This window comes from Miscanthus floridulus, chromosome 18 (genome assembly GCF_019320115.1).
Source record: "Miscanthus floridulus cultivar M001 chromosome 18, ASM1932011v1, whole genome shotgun sequence".
NCBI lineage: Eukaryota > Viridiplantae > Streptophyta > Magnoliopsida > Poales > Poaceae > Miscanthus > Miscanthus floridulus.
The window spans coordinates 86,147,259-86,167,139 of NC_089597.1; the positions used below are offsets into that span (position 1 = coordinate 86,147,259).

Genomic DNA, 19,881 nt, shown 5'->3' on the forward strand with positions numbered 1-19,881 from the left:
GTCGCCGCTCGCGCAGCTTCATGCCACGCGCCGCCGCTGCCGCCCGTGCCTGCTCCACTGCTTGCGCCACCGCTCTCGCCGCCATGCCCGCACCGCCGGCCGCTGCTCTCGCTCAGCCACGCCCACGCCGCCACTCTAGCTTAGCCGCCTCGCCGCCGTGCCCTGCTCATGTGCCAGCGCCGCTGAGGCCTTCTAGCGCCATCAAGCTCTTGTCCTAGCTGCACTGCCGTTTTGCTTCATGCCACCAAGCTTCCACCCTAGCCGATGATTCACTATGCATTACGAACCCTAATCTCTAGTTGCTGACCCGGTGGTTCCCCGATCCGTTTCTCTTCTCATCGTTTCGTCGGTTTGTCAGGTAGCAAGCCCTCATTTCCAATTTCATACCTAATTGCTTGCTTCCTAGGGTTTCGTATCTCTAGATGAATAATGAAGATTATCTGTATATCCTTTATTCTATCATGCAGCGAGTCGGTATTGTTGTGGTCCTATTTGCAGTTGTCAGTTAACTCAGGGCCAAGTTTGTGAGTATGGATCGAGGCCAAGCCTCGAAAGTGGCAGTTGATCTTCGTCAGTGGTAGTTGATCTTTTTAGATCCATCAGATGGTTCAGGTCAAGAATGTTGGAGGTGGTCTCGGTGATGAGGATCCGAGACACCCGCCTCGCTTGCAGATCCAAAAGGCAAGGCAATGAAGAAACTTGCAACAAAGAAGTAGAAGTATCCAGATGCAGACACAGCTAGAGCAGCCATAGTTGTAGCAGTCGCAGAGCATGCAGAGGAAGGAGGTGCCAGGAGTGGAGTCTAGATTGTAGATCAGCTCTCTCCTACTAGAGCTACACTAGAGCAGGTTGAGCGTTGTCATGGTGGTCCAGCTAGGACTGTCATGGTTGCAGGATGACAAGTTATCTTGGATGAGAGTTAGCCTCAGGGGGGGTCACAACAGGAGCCACAGCCAGCAGCGTAGACTTAGGAGGGAGAGCAGGCTGTAGAGACAGAGCAGGCACCTCAGCCATAGCTTTGCCGCTCTGGACGTACCCGTGTGTTAGTCACTCCGAGGTCTGAGACTTAGCGAAGGGGTTCACGTCCACCACCTAGACCACAGGGTCCGTCCCTAGTGACCCACTTGGATTTAAGGGCCACCACGGCCAAGCAGGTTCAGTAGCTTAGATTTGTAGATTTTGAGCAGTGGTTTCCACCGAGGCAGGATGAGCGTGCTTCAGAGGGTTTCTACACACCTCTGTAGGAAGATTTCTATAATGCATATCTTAACAGTGGGGCCGTATTTAGATCTCAGAGGGTGTGTAACATTGAGACAATTGTAGCAGCAGCTGAAGAGCACATTCGCCCCTACCTATCTTATCTGCCAGGGCTAACAGATTTACTTGGACGGACATGCTTATATGTTCCATCTTGGGTCCGTTAGTTCTATGCTTGTTTCTGGATTGACCCGCAGCACAGATTCATACACTTTGCTTTCAGTGGTAGAGATTACAGGCTGACAAGCACTAGGGTCAAAGAGATACTTAGGCTTTAGGAGTAGCCCATCCGGCTACATGAGGTTTGCTATGAACAGACAGCGCCCCCAGACGCCCTCATGGCTGTATGGTGCCCCCTACAGATCTAGTCCGCCACTGCTTCACAGAGCCATTCGACGAGGGGTCTAGCAGGACACCTAGTGATCTCACTCCCACTGCTAGAGTGCTTGATGCCATTATGAGGAACACACTGCTTCCGAGGATAGGGTATCGCGAGGGCTTGACTCACATACAGTTATGGTTATTGAACTGTCTAATGCAGCAGACAATGTTTGATATTTGGGATCTCCTTCTATCAGAGATGGAGGATACTATTGCTGAGGGGTTACAGCCTAGTGGGCTTCAGAGTCAGGGATAGCCACCAACACAGTTTGCTTCACCTACAGAGCAGGTGTCCTAGTGGTTTGCTTCGCCTATGTTAGCCCCGTAGTTCATACCTCTTCAGACGGGTTTCACACCGGCTCAGACTTCCTCACTACTAGTGCCAGACACTTCAATCTCTAGAAGTCTTGGAGTGACTTTCAGTGAGTTAACAGGGCAGCCTACTCCGCCATATTTGCATGTCTTAGGTCCTTCTATAGTTGCACCTATTACCAAGACTACAGAGACGCTTCCTTCCTCAGTGGCATCATCAGAGCCAGCTGCTCCAGTCATACATGCACAGTCTTCAGCAGCTCCAGTTGTCGATTCGACCCAGACCACTTCAGCATCGCTTCCAGCTACAGAGGGTCAGACAACTCAGAGCTTAGGGTCAGATGATGATGGCACTCAGTTCTAGCTTGCTCCTCATACTTCAGCGCCCGACTCGTCTACTGCAGCCCCGCCGACTAACCCTTAGGTTTTGGTGTTTGACGCCAAAGGAGGAGAGGGATCGAGTATGTTAGTCTTAGGGGGAGCAACATATTTAGGGAGAGCTTAGTTTATCTATTAGATTATCTATTACATTTGGAGTTTTATGTGTGAGCTTAGTTTATCTATTAGATTATCTATTATATTTAGAGTTTTATGTGTGATACACTATTATGCATATTACATTTGGAGTTTTATGTGTGATATACTATTATGCATTCGTGTGTTTACTTTTATGCATCAAACTATATCTATGTGATAGTGATATCTACGTAATCGTGCAATATGACATATGTGCTCTCTACTTTGAATTATTTATATGTCATATCATTTGTGCTATGCTCATTTGCTTTGCTTTCGCATTTCACTCCGATACAAATGAGCTTTATTACTTGTACTCATGCTTATTTCATATCTTTTGAGTACATCATGTTGGCTTGGGTCATATAAGCTTGCCTAACTCTTTTGTTCTTATTATCAAAAGCTTATATGAACCAAGCATGTTAAAAACCTCAACTCTTTCACATACTTGAGGTGTTATTGTCATCAATCATCAAAAAGGGGGAGATTGAAAGAATCTAGGCTCCTAGTTGGGTTTCGGTGATTAATGACAATATAAGATTACTATGACTAACGTGTGTTTTTGCAGAGGCAATTAAGTTAGGTTATGGTAATGGAGATCGATTGGGCTATCATGGTGATCATGCCCCTACGATGGAAATCAGTTCGATTTTTAAAGGATGAACGACAAGGTTAAGGATGGACTAGTTCTAAGTGTCATTTGGTGTTGAAGAGACACTTAGAGTAGTTTAGGACTTTGTTTTTCCTTTGGCCGTACTATTAAGGGGGGTATGGATGGGTAGCTTGACCTAGGTGAGTCTAGTGGGTTAGGTGTGGTGCACACTTGCTAAACCTAGCACTAGGTAGCTCCTAAAACCCTTAGATCCATTAGAGCAAACTTCATTCACGTACGTTCGAAAGTTAAAAATGAATGGAGAGTCAAATACTGACTAGACGTTGACTTCAGTGTGACCGGACGCTGGCGTAGAGTTCGGTCAGTTCATTTGATTAAGGTGAAGTCGTTTGGAAGTTACCGGACGCTGAGAGGTGAAGTGACCGGATACTGAGGGCCAGCGTCCAATCGACTCCAATAAGGTTCCAGAGAGGGAAAATCACAACCGGACGCGTCCGATCAGTGTTGACCGGACGATGGCCAGCGTCCGGTCACACTTTAAACACTGGTGTTCGGGGTAAACTGACCGACGCGTCCAGTCAGCATGACAGAAGCATCCAGTCACCCCGTAGAGGAACATAACGGTTCGTTTTTCAGCCCATGTTATAAATGCTTCCTCCATTCGTGTGTGGGGGTACTTTTGCTCATTTCATCAGCTGAGAAACACCTTTGAGAGTTCCAAGAAAAGCAATGTCCTAGTGAGGTGATTGAGATTTGAGAATCCCAAAGAGAGCCCTCATTAGTGAGATCAAGAATAGCAAAGTGTGCATCCACCCTTCTTATTAGGCTTGTTGTAGTCAAGTGAGAGTTTGTGCTTGTTACTCTTGGTGATCGCCATCACCTAGATGGATTGGTGGTGATTGGGAGCTTAGTGATCATTCGGCGGAGCTTGTGGATGATCCAACTCAAGTTGTGAGCGGTTGTGGGTGATTCACCGCGACGAAGTGTCGAAGAATCAATCCGTAGAGAGCACTTGATCCTTGCGCGGATCAAGGGAGAGCTACACCCTTGTGCGGGTGCTCCAACGAGGACTAGTGGGGAGTGGCGACTCTCCGATACCTCGGTAAAACATGGTTGCGTTCCTCCTTCTCTATTTACTTTGAGCATTTACTTTGAGCAATTCAATAGTTGTCTTTACATTCATATAATTGTCATGCTAGAGTAGGATTGGAACTTAGGTTGCAAGACTTTTTGTGCGATAGAACATTACAAACACTTTCTAGTCATAAGGGGTTAATTGGGCTAACAATAGGATTTAATTATTATAAAGAAATGTAAAATTAGCCCAATTCACCCTCCTCTTGGGCATCTTGATCCTTTCAATACCATTAGATAGAGGTCAGCTAATCGACACATCTATCGTTTAAGTTTTTTTAACAAATTTGGACATCTAAGATGTCATGTACACCACACCTAATGAAGTACATCTTTCGTGGTTTTATTGATTCTCAATCCTGCCTTTCGTTATTGGCTTCACATTCACGCTTACTTTTTTTAAACTAATGCAAATTTGATGGGGTTTATAGTATGCCATTCCTTTGCTACACTCTGTAATTCCCCTACCTTTTTACTTAGCTTCATATGCTTCTTCCACGAGTCTGCTACTACAGGTTTCATATATAATAATCTAAGACAGTCTAAATTAGTATATTTTCTCCTCTACTGTTTATGTTGGTTGGTGGTTTATGTAGTCCAAATTGAAAGCACAGGAACTATCTCCTACTAATTTTCATTGTTTGTACTTGCAGCACTGGAACAGAAATCGTCTATCATAGTATGTTCATCAGCCTAACATTTCAGTTTGGACCAGCAGTCCTCTATATTAAACTCCTAAGATTGTTTCCCCGTTCGTTGGTCTGAAACTTGGCTGAAACTGACTGAAAAATACTGTTCTGGCTGAATTGTTGTGAGAAAAAAATACTGTTTCGGCTGAAAAAAAGAAGCCGAACAAGTCGAATATGGGGTAAGCCAAGCAAGGCTATAAAGATTAAACATATTTTTTTTCGAACGCCTTGACCACGACGGCGTTCGTCATGGACTAGTTGCTTTCGTGCAGACTTGTGGCCCATGTCGCAGCATGGCAGCACAGGTGAGCAAAAAATTCGGTTCACTGCTGAGATGGGCAATGCAGATATTGGAGCCAAGGGAACAAACAGATAGATGTATCACGCTATATCAGCTGAGCGGACAAAAACGTCATTTTTCAGAAGTAACAACACTCCCAACAGTTGCCACACACTATTTTTACACAAGTACAAAGGAGAACAAAGACACTACTTGTCACTTGTCAGTATCAGTTCATCACTGAGAAGGTTCATTTTTGACGTGGTTATCAATCATCACCTTCCTCATCGTCGAATTCCTCCTCTTCATCGCTCAGGTCTTCCATAGGCTCGTCATCCTCGTCGTTAACTAAAAAACCTCCCAGAGTTTCATCTTGCCCATCCTCTTCATCCTCGGACCCTTCATCTTCATCGATGCTTTTGCCACTTCCGACCTTTGAGTTTTCCTTTCTAGGCTTTTCTGGGCCTTTAGATCTTGTTGCATACTTTGGTCTCTTCACACTAGGAACTCTTGCCAGAGACTCCTTTTCATCCTCACTCTCACCAGTCCAGTCTTCATCTTCGCCTTCTCCATCTTTCTTCTTGTTCCAACTCTGACCTTTCGATCTACCTCTCCTCTTGCTGCTAGCTTCATCGTCGGAGCTCCTCTTTGTTTCCTCTAGGAACCAATTCCAATCCTTTGGAGCACGAATCCTGCCCTTTGGATAACTGTCAAATTCATGGCCCATCGACAAGAAGCCAAATTCTGCAGACAAAACCAATTGCCGCTCAATTAAACAGAAATGTATTTCAGACAAGAAGCCAGAAACATTTGGGAACCTATTTTAACATTAATGCCTTTTCCTAGCAACAGCCAACAGCGGAATATTACGCACCGGAAAATTACTAATGCTCACATAAGATATTACTAATGAAGAGCATTGGCTATACTAACGAAGAGCATTGGCTGGTTGTGAGTAGTCCATTACCAGAGTTTTACAATTAACCATATGAAATATTCTTGTTTTGTTCACCGATGTCCATGCAGATCATATGAGTTTAAGCCATTGCAAATGTTATAGGAATGGAATCGTTCACCGCTAAGGCATGCCTATCGTAATAGGAGTAGAGAGTTTCCTCAGGTTTCCAACAAATAGAGTAAAGAAAATCCGTTAGCTACACCAAACTGTTCCTGTTGCACCCCCACATGAGCGTAAGTTGAGAAATCGACAGGGCAGCCAACAAGTATTCTGAATCTATCAATTTATACTTGAAGTCAAATATTGCTAAAATGCTATGCAATTATAGAATTCAAATTTGTAGTGGAATGCAGCAACGAAGAACAGAATGTCACCTCGAACTGGATCTATGTCTGCTAAATCAATGTCGATACCCTCCACATCAGAGTCCAAGGCTCCCCCTTCCTCTTCGGTGACCTCCATAGCCTCCTCCGCAGCTCGCCTCTCCCTCTCCCTCTCCTTCCGCTCCCGCGTCCGCTTCTCCCGCCTCGCCACGGCGTCCAGCACGGCGGGTTCCACATCCACATCCGCGTCCGCGTCCCCGTCCCCGTTCCCCTCCCTCGCCCGCACCGCCCAGAACGCAGGCGCCTTAAGCGACAGCGACAGCGCGTCCCCGGCCCGGAGCTCGCCCTTCTCCCCGCGGCGGAACACCGTGCTGGTTCCGCCTCCGCCTCCGCCGTCCGGGGAGCGGACGACGACGACGGGGTTCCTGCCCACGACCTCGAATGCGACCCCGCCGCCGCCGACACCGAGAAGGCGGAGGGATACGTGGCGGCGCGAGACGGTGCGGTCCCGGGAGCGGCCACCACCGCCGCCGCGGCCCAGGTCGGCCGTCTGGGAGTCAACGGAGAGGGACACCGCCCTGGTTCCGCCGCCGCCCGCGGCTTCGAGCTCCAGGTCCATGGCGCGGAGACTGGAGAGGCCAGAGGGGCCGGGGGTTGTGGGCTCGTGGAACATACGAGAGAAAGAGTAGTAGGAAAGGGAAGGGCCTTGGGTTTTTTGCTAAATGGACTGGGCCTCCGCCTCCAGTAGGGGTTTATGATCTAGTAATTGGCCCACGGACATTGGTGATTCTGCTGGAACTGGAAGCTCGACCGAGCTGAAAAGGCTGGCAGAGTGGCAGGTCGACTCGGCTTTGCAATCGTTTTTCCTGCGAGCTTGCCGTCGCACGATTTTCACTCGGCTTTGCAAATTGCAATCGTTCATACATCCCTTTCAATGGTGAAAGCTGCTTGTTATGGTTTCTCTACTTTATATTTATTAGCTTAGAGTCATTATTAGCTTATACTAACGGAGATATATAGGTTGTGCTGGGAAGTGTGCATACAGAGAGTAGTATTAGGTGTGAAGAGAGTGGCCAGGGCCTAGGATCATTCGTCCTATTCCTTTGAACTTATCAACGACTTATCAGTGTTTTTCTCTCACAATAAAACAGTATTAGCAGACTTTTCAGTCGTAAAAACCATCGGCCGAACAGCTCGATTGATCGTGACGAACGAAAAGAAATCGGGTGCCCTGAAATTCTCGGTCCTTGGAGAGAGTGGCATCCATGCATCATGCCTTCTTCGCTCTTTTACTTAAGTTTCAACTTTGAACCCATACTGCAAACCAGGAGATGATCAAATGATGATGATAGCCCTCCCTGTGGATGCTTTGGATGGCATGCGGGCCCCACGAATGTCGCATCCGCGCCAAATAAAAAGGTGCCTGCCGAGTAACGCGCCTGGACGAGATGCACGAGCACGATGGGCGTGCACGTGACGTGCAGGAATGGGGACTGTGCCCTGTGTGCACCTCAACCCGCTTCTGCGTGCTATTCAATTCATTCATCAAGTGTATTATACGTAGCTTGTTTCAAGTCTGCATACCCCTATGCCCGCCCCTGATCACCGCACCGGAGTGAACTTTGTTTCTGAATGCCTTCTAAAAAAACACCAGGTAAGTGTACCTTTTCATATAACGTATACTTAGGATAGGAGATAATAAAATAAATTTTGGCAGCAGTCACCACTACTACACCAATTGTAGGTTCCGTTCGCTGCAACTTTCAGCAGCAGCAGCTGCTGCAGTGTTTTCAGGTCAAGGCAAAGTTTTTTGCAGTGGGTGAACAGCTGCTAGCTACACCTGATGGAAAAGAGCTTACGTATTGAGGTAGCACAATTGCACAACAAGAAAGAAAGGAGCTAGCCATCCTGCTGCATCCACACAGTGATGGGTATCATGGGCAAAGAATAAAAGAATGGCATTGCACTTGGATGAATTCGGAAGGAGGGTACTCCTATGTCAAAAGGCAGAACCAAAGCGTTGTAAAGTGTAGCCGGTTTTGTTGGTTAAAAGAAAGAGCATAGCATAAACTTTTAGAGCCGGTAGATAAGATCGGCACACAACGGCAACGTACTACGAGATAGGGCCTCCCTATTTTGTGTTCAGTCAGGGGAAGAAAACCACTGGGCATGATGATGCTGGATGGCCTTGTTGGAATAGACCAAAGTTTCAAGCACCACCGCCGCCGTGGCCTGATTGAACCAGTCCAGAAGGATCACTATCATCATCAGTAATGGAAGCAACCATCATTTGGCATTTGGCAAATTGGCACCAGAGAACATAAGAGAGTGCGGTTTGTTGAAACTTGCAACTTAAGTTTCCCGGCACCGGCAGCGGCAGGGAATAAGTATCAGTTGGGTTTAGTGAGCGTAACTATCCCGCGCCGGCCACAGGCAGCACGCCAACTAACCCCTGCCGCACTAGCACCTGCGTTGCGCACACCCAGACCCAGTCGTGCAAAAGGTGATGGTGACGTAGCAGGGTCAGGTGAGTGAGTGTGTGACAGTAGTGTGAGCGCGTGTGACGGCTTTTACGTACACGGGATCGGTGAAAAAAATATATAAAAGCTCGCGATACGGATACGGTCGGCGCCGGAGAAGAAGCAAAATATGCTCGGCTCACGAGCCGCTCTTGCTTCTTGCTTAATCTGCCTTCGATTAGTGGCAGTATCTATAAAAGTCTTTAAACGTGGTGACCGCCACTGTTGATGAACAGTTCCCCCTATTTTTCTATTCTATAAAAGTCTTTAACCGTGGTGATCAGCGCTGTTGATCAATAGGGCCCATCCCGTACTCCTCTCGCATGCCACTATTCATCCACAGTCGCTCACTTCCATCCGTCCGATGCTGCCTGCTGTCCGGTTCATTTTTTTTAATGTAATCTCTCGTACAATCAAGACATGGTATTATATATGTATTATTATATCACAAAATTAATATAAAAATATGTCTTGATTGAGATAATACGATGGAGTAGTCAAATATATTATGATAGTACATCAAGCATGAAACTTGTGAATTTGCCGGATAGGGAGCAGTGCTAGGTTGAGGGAGAGAGGAGAAACAAAAGAACTACGATGGTGAAGACAACACCGATCTGTATTTGGTGATTCTTGGACGTACCTATCTCCCATGCTCGCTTCATCATCGCCGTGATTGAGGATCTTTCTGCCAATGCCTGAGGATGAATAATGCGATGTGGTGATAGCGCGGGGTCGCTTGTCGAGGTGTCGTGGAGGTATGTGCGGGGCGCGGGGTGAGTGATGATCGCGCGGAAAAGGGTTAATTAGGGATGAAAACAGACAGGAAAATCTCATCATGTCCAGACCCGTTTTCTACTTAGTTTTGTCTGCTTCTGTATTTCCAGGATCCCGTTTTCGTATTTACAGAAATGGAGAGGGTGTTTCCCGCTCGTTTTTGCGGGATCCCGTTTTCACAGGATGAACCCGTATTCAGTATATGTCTAACAATTATTTTTCCTTATGTTATGTTACTACACATACTAATTATCAATTATGCATGTTAATATGTTAAACACATGGTATGCAAGTGTAACACCTCTGGTGTTACGAGCTTGCTAAGCACCAAGATTATGGCATGAGAGATAGATTTAATAATATAGTGAGTTCGTTTACTTAGCGTAAAGAGGTGGTGATGAAAACTCATAACAAAAAGAATAGAACGAGTTGTGTTAATTGTTGGCATGAAAATAATTTCTATGAACAACGACTAATTATAACTGAAGTATAGTGTAGAAATAAAGATTTGAGGGCGAGTTACGTAGCTGGGCATGCAATTTTAAATCTTGGAGAATAATAATATCAGCTAGTATTTTTTGTGAAGCTCGAAAATCAAATCGAAATTAAATCCACTCTTCACGGTTAAGTCGGCAAACAAACGATTTAAGTTTAAAGTGCTATCTTTGGTAAATAATATAGTGGAACATACTTAAATAGTGCTTTAATATTTTGTTGCTACGAGTTAGTACGAAGTATGGACTAGGTCATGACATGTTGTCTAGTCGAAATTGACGAAGTTCCGACCTTTTAAAAATTCAATCAAAAGTGTTAATGGTTGTTTAGTTCAAGCGGAACTCTCGTCCTTTCTAAGTCTGTAACGATAATCGACAATGCCATTTCGACATTTAAATTACAACAAAAATGATTAAGCAATTTTTATATGTTGGAGCACTATTGGTTGTCCCAAGGTGAGCACTCGAGAATGGTGTAGGTTATAGTCGTGTTAAGTGTCACGTGGATCTCAGAAAAATTTGCCTAAGTTCATTAGAATGCGCTGCGAGCTCTGTGTCAACGCTCTATCGCGAACCAAAACTTTGAGGACGAACTCATCTTGGCACGCATGTATCTTCCTCTCGGGTGGCCCTTTTGTTGTGCGGATTTCTTCGTTAGATAGCTGATAAGATCAACTTTAGAGTCGTGGAATTAGTTGAACCTCAATCGTGATCGTTAGCAGTTTTTGCATCGTTTTAAAAAGCGTGCTCATCACCGTTCGTCCGCTGGCTCCGTAGGCGTGGACACCACGTGCACGCTGTCGTGGTCGGCCGTTCCTGGCTAGGGTCATGCCGTGGTTAGCCTTGGGGGCTGACGACCGCTCGTTGGGTTGGGGGTGGCCTGGGTCGCCTCGGCTAGCCACTGCGCTGATGGGTTGTCGCGGCGTGGCCGTAGCAAGCGCAATGGTGGTCCAAAACGTTGTCGCACAGTCGCCGGAGTGACGTGGCGCCCGTCTGACCGCTCGAACCACCTACCTAGCCAAGAACCTGGATATTGTGGGCGTCTGCAACATCGCGATGCTGCGCCGCTGCGTGTGCATGGCCACGCGTGGGCACGCCTTAATGGCTCTATCCAGTCGTGGGACACCGCACCAATGTCCACAGTATTAACATGTGGTCATAGCACCTCGGCTCAATTCGGTGTCCTTGTAGCAAGGCCTCATAAGCAATTAGCGGTTCCAACCATGCAAGTCCCCTCAGATGCCCTCCCTCGCGTCAATTTGGAGTCCAGCTCGCCGTGGCTATGTCGTCGTTGTGATCGAAAGCGGGGAAGAAAGGTAGGGGTGAAGCGGTAGCCGTTCATTTTATTGTGCCCATGAGCTCGCCCTGACTTCCATGTGTCGGTGCTCGCCCTTGGGCAGTCGAGGGATCCGCCTGAGGGGGAAAGTTGACGCGGCTATGCCACCATGGAGCCATGCCGTCTCCACCACGTGCACGTGGTCGGGCCTGCTTGGGCTACCCACGCTCCCACTATCACTCTGGACCGGCTTGGGGTAATCTACTATTGCTCTCACCTCTTTTGGTTGTCTTCGTCGTCACTCTTGCTCGTCGAAGTAGCCCCGCCGCCGTCGTGCACCGTACTGTTACAAACCGCCACCGTGGTCGACTGATTGCAGCGTTCCTTTGGGTTTCCAACCGCCGCCTAGTGTAGCCATTTTTGTCAGGGAGCGTGATCGCCCCCCTAGGTGGGTCTGCGCGAGCCCTAGAGGGCCGGCGTGATCGAGCCATGCCGGCCGGAACCGTGTCGTTGCGCACGGGCACGTCGAGGGCTACCCCATTGCAAAGATAGGATGTTCCAAAGACCCCCGTGTAAAAGCTAAGTCTCTAGGAATAGTGCCAAGCAGTGTAACCCAATTATATAGTAGTGTGGGTCCATTTCTGCAAAATTGCCACGCGCGCGGGGCTCCCCTGTCTGGGTCGTTGCTGGGCCAGCCGCAGTGCACGCGCCGCATTCGCGCTAGGCTGTTGGGCCGAATAGGTGGCTGTCGGCCCTTTTTCTTTTCCAAAGCATTTTCTGATTTAATTGCTAGAGGCAAACTTGTAAATTCAAAATAAAACCTTGCAGGAATCCAAAAATTGTGAAACTGATTTTGTTAAGCTCCTAAAATCATGCTCCATCTGCTAGAATGTTTTGTTCACCTAGCTTCATAATATTTTCAAGAGTAACAAAATTAATTTGAAGTAATTAATATTGTAAAGCATGAACTTCAAAGAATTATTGTGGTAACATGGTAATAGCATTGGCTCTGAAATTTTTATAGTAGGTTCCTAGCATTATTATATGCTCACTACAAATTCTGTGGCTCCATAGGAATTAATTTGTTAAGGTAACTAAATGAGCCTTAGTACGAAAATATATTTAATCAATCAAATATAAAAATAATTGGGGGTTTGCGAGTGAGAACAATTTTTCAGAAATGAAGCCTCACTTGTCCCCCTAGATATGTAGAAGTGCGTTAGTCGTTAGGAGCTAGCTCGTTAGTTGGAGAGGCGAGATCGTATTGTAGGCACTTCAATTACCGATTGGTTATTTACGTTCTTATGTTGTATCTACGAATAACATGATAGGAGCAACGGTGGATCGCGGAGTCGTCTAGAGAAACGGAAGCAGATGGTGACTTGTTGATCGTGCCACCATGATGAAAAGCTAACTTTTGGTTATACCTTACCTAGGCAAGCCCCGATGCATAACCCCTATTATTCTGCACTTTATTTTATGCTTGTGCATTAAGTTTAAGGAGTTGAATGAAACCCACTTGCATATATATATATCATTATCCTATGAGTCTTACTAGTATGATAGGATCGTGTAGATTGCTTTGCTATAGGACTCCGGTAGAAGTCGAGTGATTGACTATCACTCGTGAGAGATAGGAAAGATATTATTGTTGTTATTATATTACTATCACATGAAATATATATGAATGATAATTAGAGACTAGGCAGAATGGTACTTTGGATCTGGACTTTGGCATTCGAGCGAGCCTCGGATTGCACTTGTTCCACCCATGTCGGTTAAGGATCGGCCGTTGCATTGGGTTCTAGGTAGGTCACAGACTTATTATCCTAAGCACATATTTGTTTATGGGAGCAGGGAAGGCTCGTTGCTCTCTTGTCGTGGGTTCCGGCTCTTTCTGAACTAACTGATTAGAGGTGGAGATGCTGAAGGTCTAAGCACCACATTGAGTCCGGAACTTAGGTGTGGGGGCTTAGAGTCCAAGTTTGAACGAAGACCTAGACCCCTTGACAAGAAAGTGGTGGGTTGGTGAAAGGTCCTAATAGCTAGAGGGGGTGAATAGCCTAATAAAAATTTCTACAACAACACTTAATAAAATGGTTAGACAATTATGAGGCGAAGCAAGTGTTGTGCTAGCCTACTCAAAATGCAAGCCACCTACCACAATTCTAGTTTACATAGTATCTATTCACACAATATCTATGATACTACTCTATGTTAGTGTGCTCTCAAAGGCTAACTAAAGAGCCACACCAACCAAGCAAGCAAGCTCTCACAACTAGCTACACTAAAGAGCTTGACAACTAGTTTGCGGTAATGTAAAGAGAGTGATCAAGATGGTTATACCGCTGTATAGATGAAGGAACCAATCAATCACAAGGATGAATAATAATGAAGACCAATCACCTCAGAATCAATGATGAACACAATGATTTTTACCGAGGTTCACTTGCTTGCTGGCAAGCTAGTCCTCGTTGTGGCGATTCACTCACTTGGAGGTTCACGCGTTAATTGGCTTCACACGCCAAACCCTCAATAGGGTGCCGCACAACCAACATAAGATGAGGATCACATAAGCCACGAGCAATCCACTAGAGTACCTTTTGGCTCTCCGCCAGGAAAGGGTCAAGAACCCCTCATAATCACCACGATCGGAGCCGGAGACAATCACCACCCTCCGCTCGACGATCCTCGCTACTCCAAGCCGTCTAGGTGGCAGCAACCACCAAGAGTAACAAGCGAATCCCACAACGAAACATGAACACCAAGTACCTTTAGATGCAAACACTCAAGCAATGCACTTGGATTCTCTCCTAATGTAACACCTCTAGTGTTTTAAACACTAAAATATGTCATGTCATCATATGCATTGCACATCATTCTTGTGTTAGTGAAAACTTTGAAATGCATTCAATAAAACAAGTTTACTTTTATGATTATATATGTTGACTTGTATGGGATGAATCAAGTTTAAAACCTTAGCATTAAATTAGAATTCCAAAAACCTAATTTCTAGCATTTAATACTACCCTGGAAAAACTTAATTTAAAATCTAAGCACAATTTGGGGTTGAGCCTAAAAGAAAAAGTGTAGAGCTTGTCAATGTGTACAAAGTTGGTTTTTAGAGTTTTCAAAGTTGTTATATAAAAATTGAAGTAATTTGAAAGGGGATAAATTCTTAAAGTGTCCCCTTTTGATTTTAAACTTGCATTGTTAAATGTAGACAAATTTTTAGTATGGTTATTGAAGCAAAGTTGTAGAACTTTGAATTTGGAGCAACTTTTATTTTTGGAGATTTTTGAGTAACCATACAAATTTGAAAGTAATTTGAAAAATAAAGCGAGTGGCAATTCGGTAAATATCTTGAATAGTGCAAGCTGGCAGCTCTCACCGGTGGCAAGCTTCCACCGGCTTCCACGCGCACCCGCGAGCGACACCTCCTGCTTCGACGTGTCCGTGTTGCCGTTACGTGTCAAGCGCACATCCCCCGCCGCTCTATGCTCACCTGATAAGCTTGGGAGCGCCCTCCTGTCGCTCCCTCCTTCCCTCTGTTTCCTGTCAGCACCGCCCAGCTCCGTCAAGCTCGTGTCGGAGTCGTAGAGCCCTCCCAGCCTTAGCTATAGCATGTCACCATGATTGCCATCACCTAGCGCCTCCATATCACCCACTTGCACAGCTTCTACCCCTCTGGTTTGCCCGGTGTAACCTCGTCTTCTCCAACTCCGGCGAGGATCCGCCGAGATCCATTCCACCTTGGATAGGTAGTTCGGGTGGGCTTCTTGCTTCATCTTTTGTTGTTTCTTATATTCATTCTCTCATGATGTTCATGAGCTTGATCGTTGATCATTTGGTCAGTTGCTTTCCTCAGAATGGAGCTTCGCCGTGAGTTCACGTCACCGCTATCGTCTCCAACGCCGACGACTTAGCTCCGCCTTGCCTTAGGCGTCATTCTCGCACGCATCAGCTTTGGGGTGAGCCACTGATCATGCCTATCTGATCTATTTTACCTCTACCACACCGTAGCCATGGGACCACGGGACGCCGGTGAGTTTTGCTCCATCGTGCCACTGCGCGCGTCGCTGCTAGTGTTATGTAGTGTGGTTGGTTCAATTGAGTGCTCGGTTAAGTCCGTTAGGAGGTGTTGAGTATGCCAAAGACCATAGCATTGCCGGTGAAGTTGTAGATCACCGTCGCCGTCTCAGTAGGACACTGTCGTGCTGCCATCATCGCCAGTGAGGTCTCTGCAGTAGTCTAGATGTTCAACCAGTGCCATTAGTCGAAGCGCAGCGTTGGGGAGGGCATGTTGGTTCAATCCATACCGCCGGAGACCTCACTGCTGGTGAGTAATCGTTGGTCAGAGGGCCTCGCCACCATGGTCAGCGTGGGCGGACCGGTAGGGTCACCCTGTCAGAAGTTGTTTAAGTGAAAATAAATTTTTCTATTTTGCTGAAATGGTTAAATAGTGCTGTGATTTGTTTATTTTGTGTAGAAATGAATAGAGCTCCAAAAAATTATGAAAAGTTTTGTGTGACCTCTCTGAGATGTGAAATATTTAGGAAAAATATTAAATGTTACTTTTCAGTACATTTTGAATGTGATAAAAATTGCTCAAATTAATTAATAAATGGGATTCCATGATTTTCTAGGTTTACATAATTATCCAAAAATTATGAAAATTGTTTTTCCACTTAGTTATCATGTGATGGGCCTTCACAAAAATTTGGAGCTCATTTGGAAAAAGTTGATTTATTTCTTAATTTTGAATTAATTAATTAATTAATTAAAACAAATAGTAAACCTTAATGACTTAGGTTTTGTGTGAATTTGGGATTGAGTGATGACCTTGGGTAATTAGCATAAAATGATCCTTGGTACTTTAAGTAAGTGTTTGAGTTTATGATCAAGTTGTGGTTAAGAAATGTGGTCATTAGTGTTAATCTAAGTAAACCCTAGAGAAGGTTTAGTTAGTTGTTAGTAACTATACCATGAAGGAAAGTTGTATTCAAGTTATTAACTTTTGCATCCATCGTCAAGTATCATGTTTTATATCTCACATCATATTAAACATGGCATTGTTACTACGTGTAGTCAACGAAAGTGAGAACTTGGTAGTCAACCAAGTTGTTGAGGAAGTCAACCCACCTGTTGAGGTCGGGTTTGATATCTATGGAACATCTCTAGAACCTGACTATTTCAACAATCAAGGCAAGCCCCAAATGCATTTAAACCTACCTTGTGTTTTACAAATTTATATCACTTTTATTATTGAATGTTGCACTAAGTGATTAGGAATTGAGTGGAAACCTAATTGGTGCATTACCAACCTTGTTTTTCCATATCAACCTTGTTACCAGCTTCAATTCGAGAATGCCTAATTATGCTTAGCCATGCTTAGACTGATAAAAGTCGGGTGATTACCTATCACCTATGAGATATAAATGGATTTTTGGATACGATTGGTTATTTATGTTATCATGAGATATAATTGTGGAGTAACAAATCTAGACCGAGCGGACTCGGTGTATAAGAGCCACAAGACATGGATGTCTTGTGAGCGGGTTCTTTCTGTCTATGTTGATTAAGAACCGTTCGTTGTTGAATTGCATGAGGTGAGACTTTGTAGTACTAGCCACATACTTCGGTAAGCCTTAACTCGGCTATTCTATTATGAGAATGGCTACTCACGCACTGAGAGTGGAGAGATGACGAGAGCAGCGTGTACCCACATGGCAATCGGCTGGATTGGTGGAGTACTGTGCTCTCAGATGGCGCGGACCCATCCTTGTTTTAGAGGATCTGAGGATAGGTTGATATATGTAGGTCAGGGACCTGCATATGTCGTGTGGTTGAGAATCCCTAGCTGGGTTATAATCGGTTTGAATCGTCGTTGCTCCTCGGTTATGGAGACTCAACTCACTGTTCATCATCGTAGTTAACAAATAGAACTTGAGTAAGATTTGAGGAAGAGTTTGATATGAAGTTCATGATCTCAATATGGATCATGTCAGCTTTATATATGATTTTTATGAAGAATTAAATATTAAAAGAAAGAATCTTGTTAGAGAGCTTTTACGTAGAAGAACTTTGATTCTTGCTAAAGCCTTACCTTGAATCCCCAAGCTTGCATCCCTGAGTCTTCTCCGTTTTTACATCGGTTAAGTCTTGTTGGGTACTTTTGTACTCAGGGTTCTTTAACCCTTGTTGCAGGTGAACCTCATGAGCAGGTCTGCATTGGACCGTACTGCATGACAGTTGTTCAAATTGAAGATGACAAGTAAATGTGTGGCCCTTGGGCAGGGCACCTTATTTATGTGTTTTGTTTTATGTTAATAATGCTACTCCACTACTATGGTTTGTAATAATAATCGTACTTGGTTTGTAAGGTTTGAAACAACTATTTTGTAACTAAGTTATTGTAAGACTTCCGCTATTTTACTCTGATGTAAATTAATGAATAAACTATTGTAACACTGCAATGACTCTGTAATGGATCCTGCTCGGAAGAAATTGTGGATGATTTGGGTTTCCCAAGGACACCCGGCAGGCTTCTTAAGTTATCGGGAACATATGCATAGTCGTCAGTGGTCATTGGACAATGGCAGGTGCATGTGGGCCCTATAATTTAGGAGGTTCTACCACAGACTGGTATCAGAGCGACCATTACAAAGATTTTTGTAGTATTGTTTTACAAAAGCTTCAAAATGATTTGGGTCAAATAAATTTAACTATTAATTTGGTCCAAATTGCTTTTGACTCATCTTAATTCATTCTCGCAATTCCTTATTTGATTAATAAGGCTTTATATGGTGGACCAAAATGAAGATAGAGATTGCTCGATATATAGCCAAGTGTGATACTTGTCAAAAAGTAAAAGCTATACATTTGAAGTCCGCTGGAGAGTTACAGCCATTGCCTATTCTAGCTTGTAAGTGAGAGGATATTAGTATGGACTTTATCGTTAGTCTACCCAAGACATCAAAAGGTTTTGACTCAATATGGGTTATTGTAGATCGCCTAACTAAGTCAGCACATTTTCTTCCAGTCTAGAGTATATATCCCACTATCCAATATGCCAAGTTGTATTTAGCACGAATCGTGAGCTTACATGGTGTACCAAAGACCATTGTGTTAGATAGAGGTACACAATTTGTCTCCAACTTTTGGAAACATTTGCATGCTTCGTTGGGTACCAAACTTCTGCATAGTACCGCTTATCATCCATAGACTGATGGTTAGACTGAAAGGGTAAATCAAGTACTTGAAGATATTTAAGGTATTGTGTCCTTAACTATTCCAATAAGTGGGATGAATGTTTGCCTTTGGTTGAGTTTTCATACAACAATAGTTATCAAGAGAGCATTAAGATGGCTCCGTTTGAAGCACTCTATGGTCGTAGGTGCAGAACCTCGCTAAATTGGTCTGAACACGGGGAAAGATGGTTCTTTGGAGTTGACCTTGTGAAAGAAACAGAAGAGAAGGTTAGGCAGATACAAAATAATTTGAAGATAGCTCAGTCCTAACAAAAGAGTTATGCAGATAAACGACATCGACCATTGGTGTTTAACAAGGGAGATTATGTATATCTGAAGGTATCACCAATGATGGGAGTCAACCGTTTCGGTGTTAAAGGCAAGTTGGCACCTCGTTATATTGGACCATTTCAAATTTTGGAGAGGTGTGGAAAGGTGTCATATCGCTTGAAGTTACCAGAACATCTCTCAGTTGTACACAATGTGTTCCATGTTTCCCAATTAAAGAAATGTCTTCAAGTGCCTAATCAAAATGTTGATGTTGAAGGAGTTGAACTTGAACCTGATTTGACCTATTCCGAATATCCTATTCGAGTTCTGGATTAGAAAGATCGTGTCACTCGAAGAAGGACAATCAAGTTCTACAAGATACAATGGAATCAACATTCCAAAGAAGAAGCTACTTGGGAATCCAAAGATTACTTGCTAGAATAGTTTCCAGAGTTCCTTGCTTCTATATAAAATACTATTAGTTGTACTCTGTCTTTACGAAACATGTATTATAAAAGGACTTTAGCTGTATTATAGTCAAGTTTAGAATGTATTTGCTTGACACATTTTCTTTTCCATTACTTTATCCTAGGACTTTAAATCTCGGGGTGAGATTTCTTTTAGGGGGAAAGGTTGTAACACCTCTGGTGTTTTAAACACTAAAATATGCCATGTCATCATATGCATTGCACATCATTCTTGTGTTAGTAAAAACTTTGAAATGCATTCACTAAAACAAGTTTACTTTTATGATTATATGTGTTGACTTGTATGGGATGAATCAAGTTTAAAACCTTAGCATTAAATTGGAATTCCAAAAACCTAATTTCCA

At 44.4% G+C, this 19,881-nt stretch overlaps 1 protein-coding gene across 1 annotated transcript; it reads right to left on the bottom strand.

Moving 5' to 3' along the window:
• Window positions 1-5,249: 5,249 nt before the first annotated feature.
• LOC136521809 (ATP-dependent RNA helicase drs1-like) lies at window positions 5,250-7,125 on the bottom strand. Its single transcript, XM_066515575.1, has 2 exons — window positions 6,515-7,125; window positions 5,250-5,926 (listed from the first exon to the last, which is right to left on the bottom strand). Exons 1-2 carry the CDS (start codon window positions 7,080-7,082, stop codon window positions 5,451-5,453), a joined length of 1,044 nt encoding a protein of 347 aa, XP_066371672.1. The 5' UTR covers window positions 7,083-7,125; the 3' UTR covers window positions 5,250-5,450.
• Between the last annotated feature and the right edge of the window lie 12,756 nt (window positions 7,126-19,881).

Bases quoted from the DNA above. Each gene is read 5' to 3' on its own strand.
- LOC136521809 (XM_066515575.1), bottom strand. From the start codon at position 7,082: ATGGACCTGGAGCTCGAAGCCGCGGGCGGCGGCGGAACCAGGGCGGTG. The intron at 5,927-6,514 runs GTGACATTCTGT...TTTTGTCTGCAG, and splicing joins AGACATAGATCCAGTTCGAG to AATTTGGCTTCTTGTCGATG.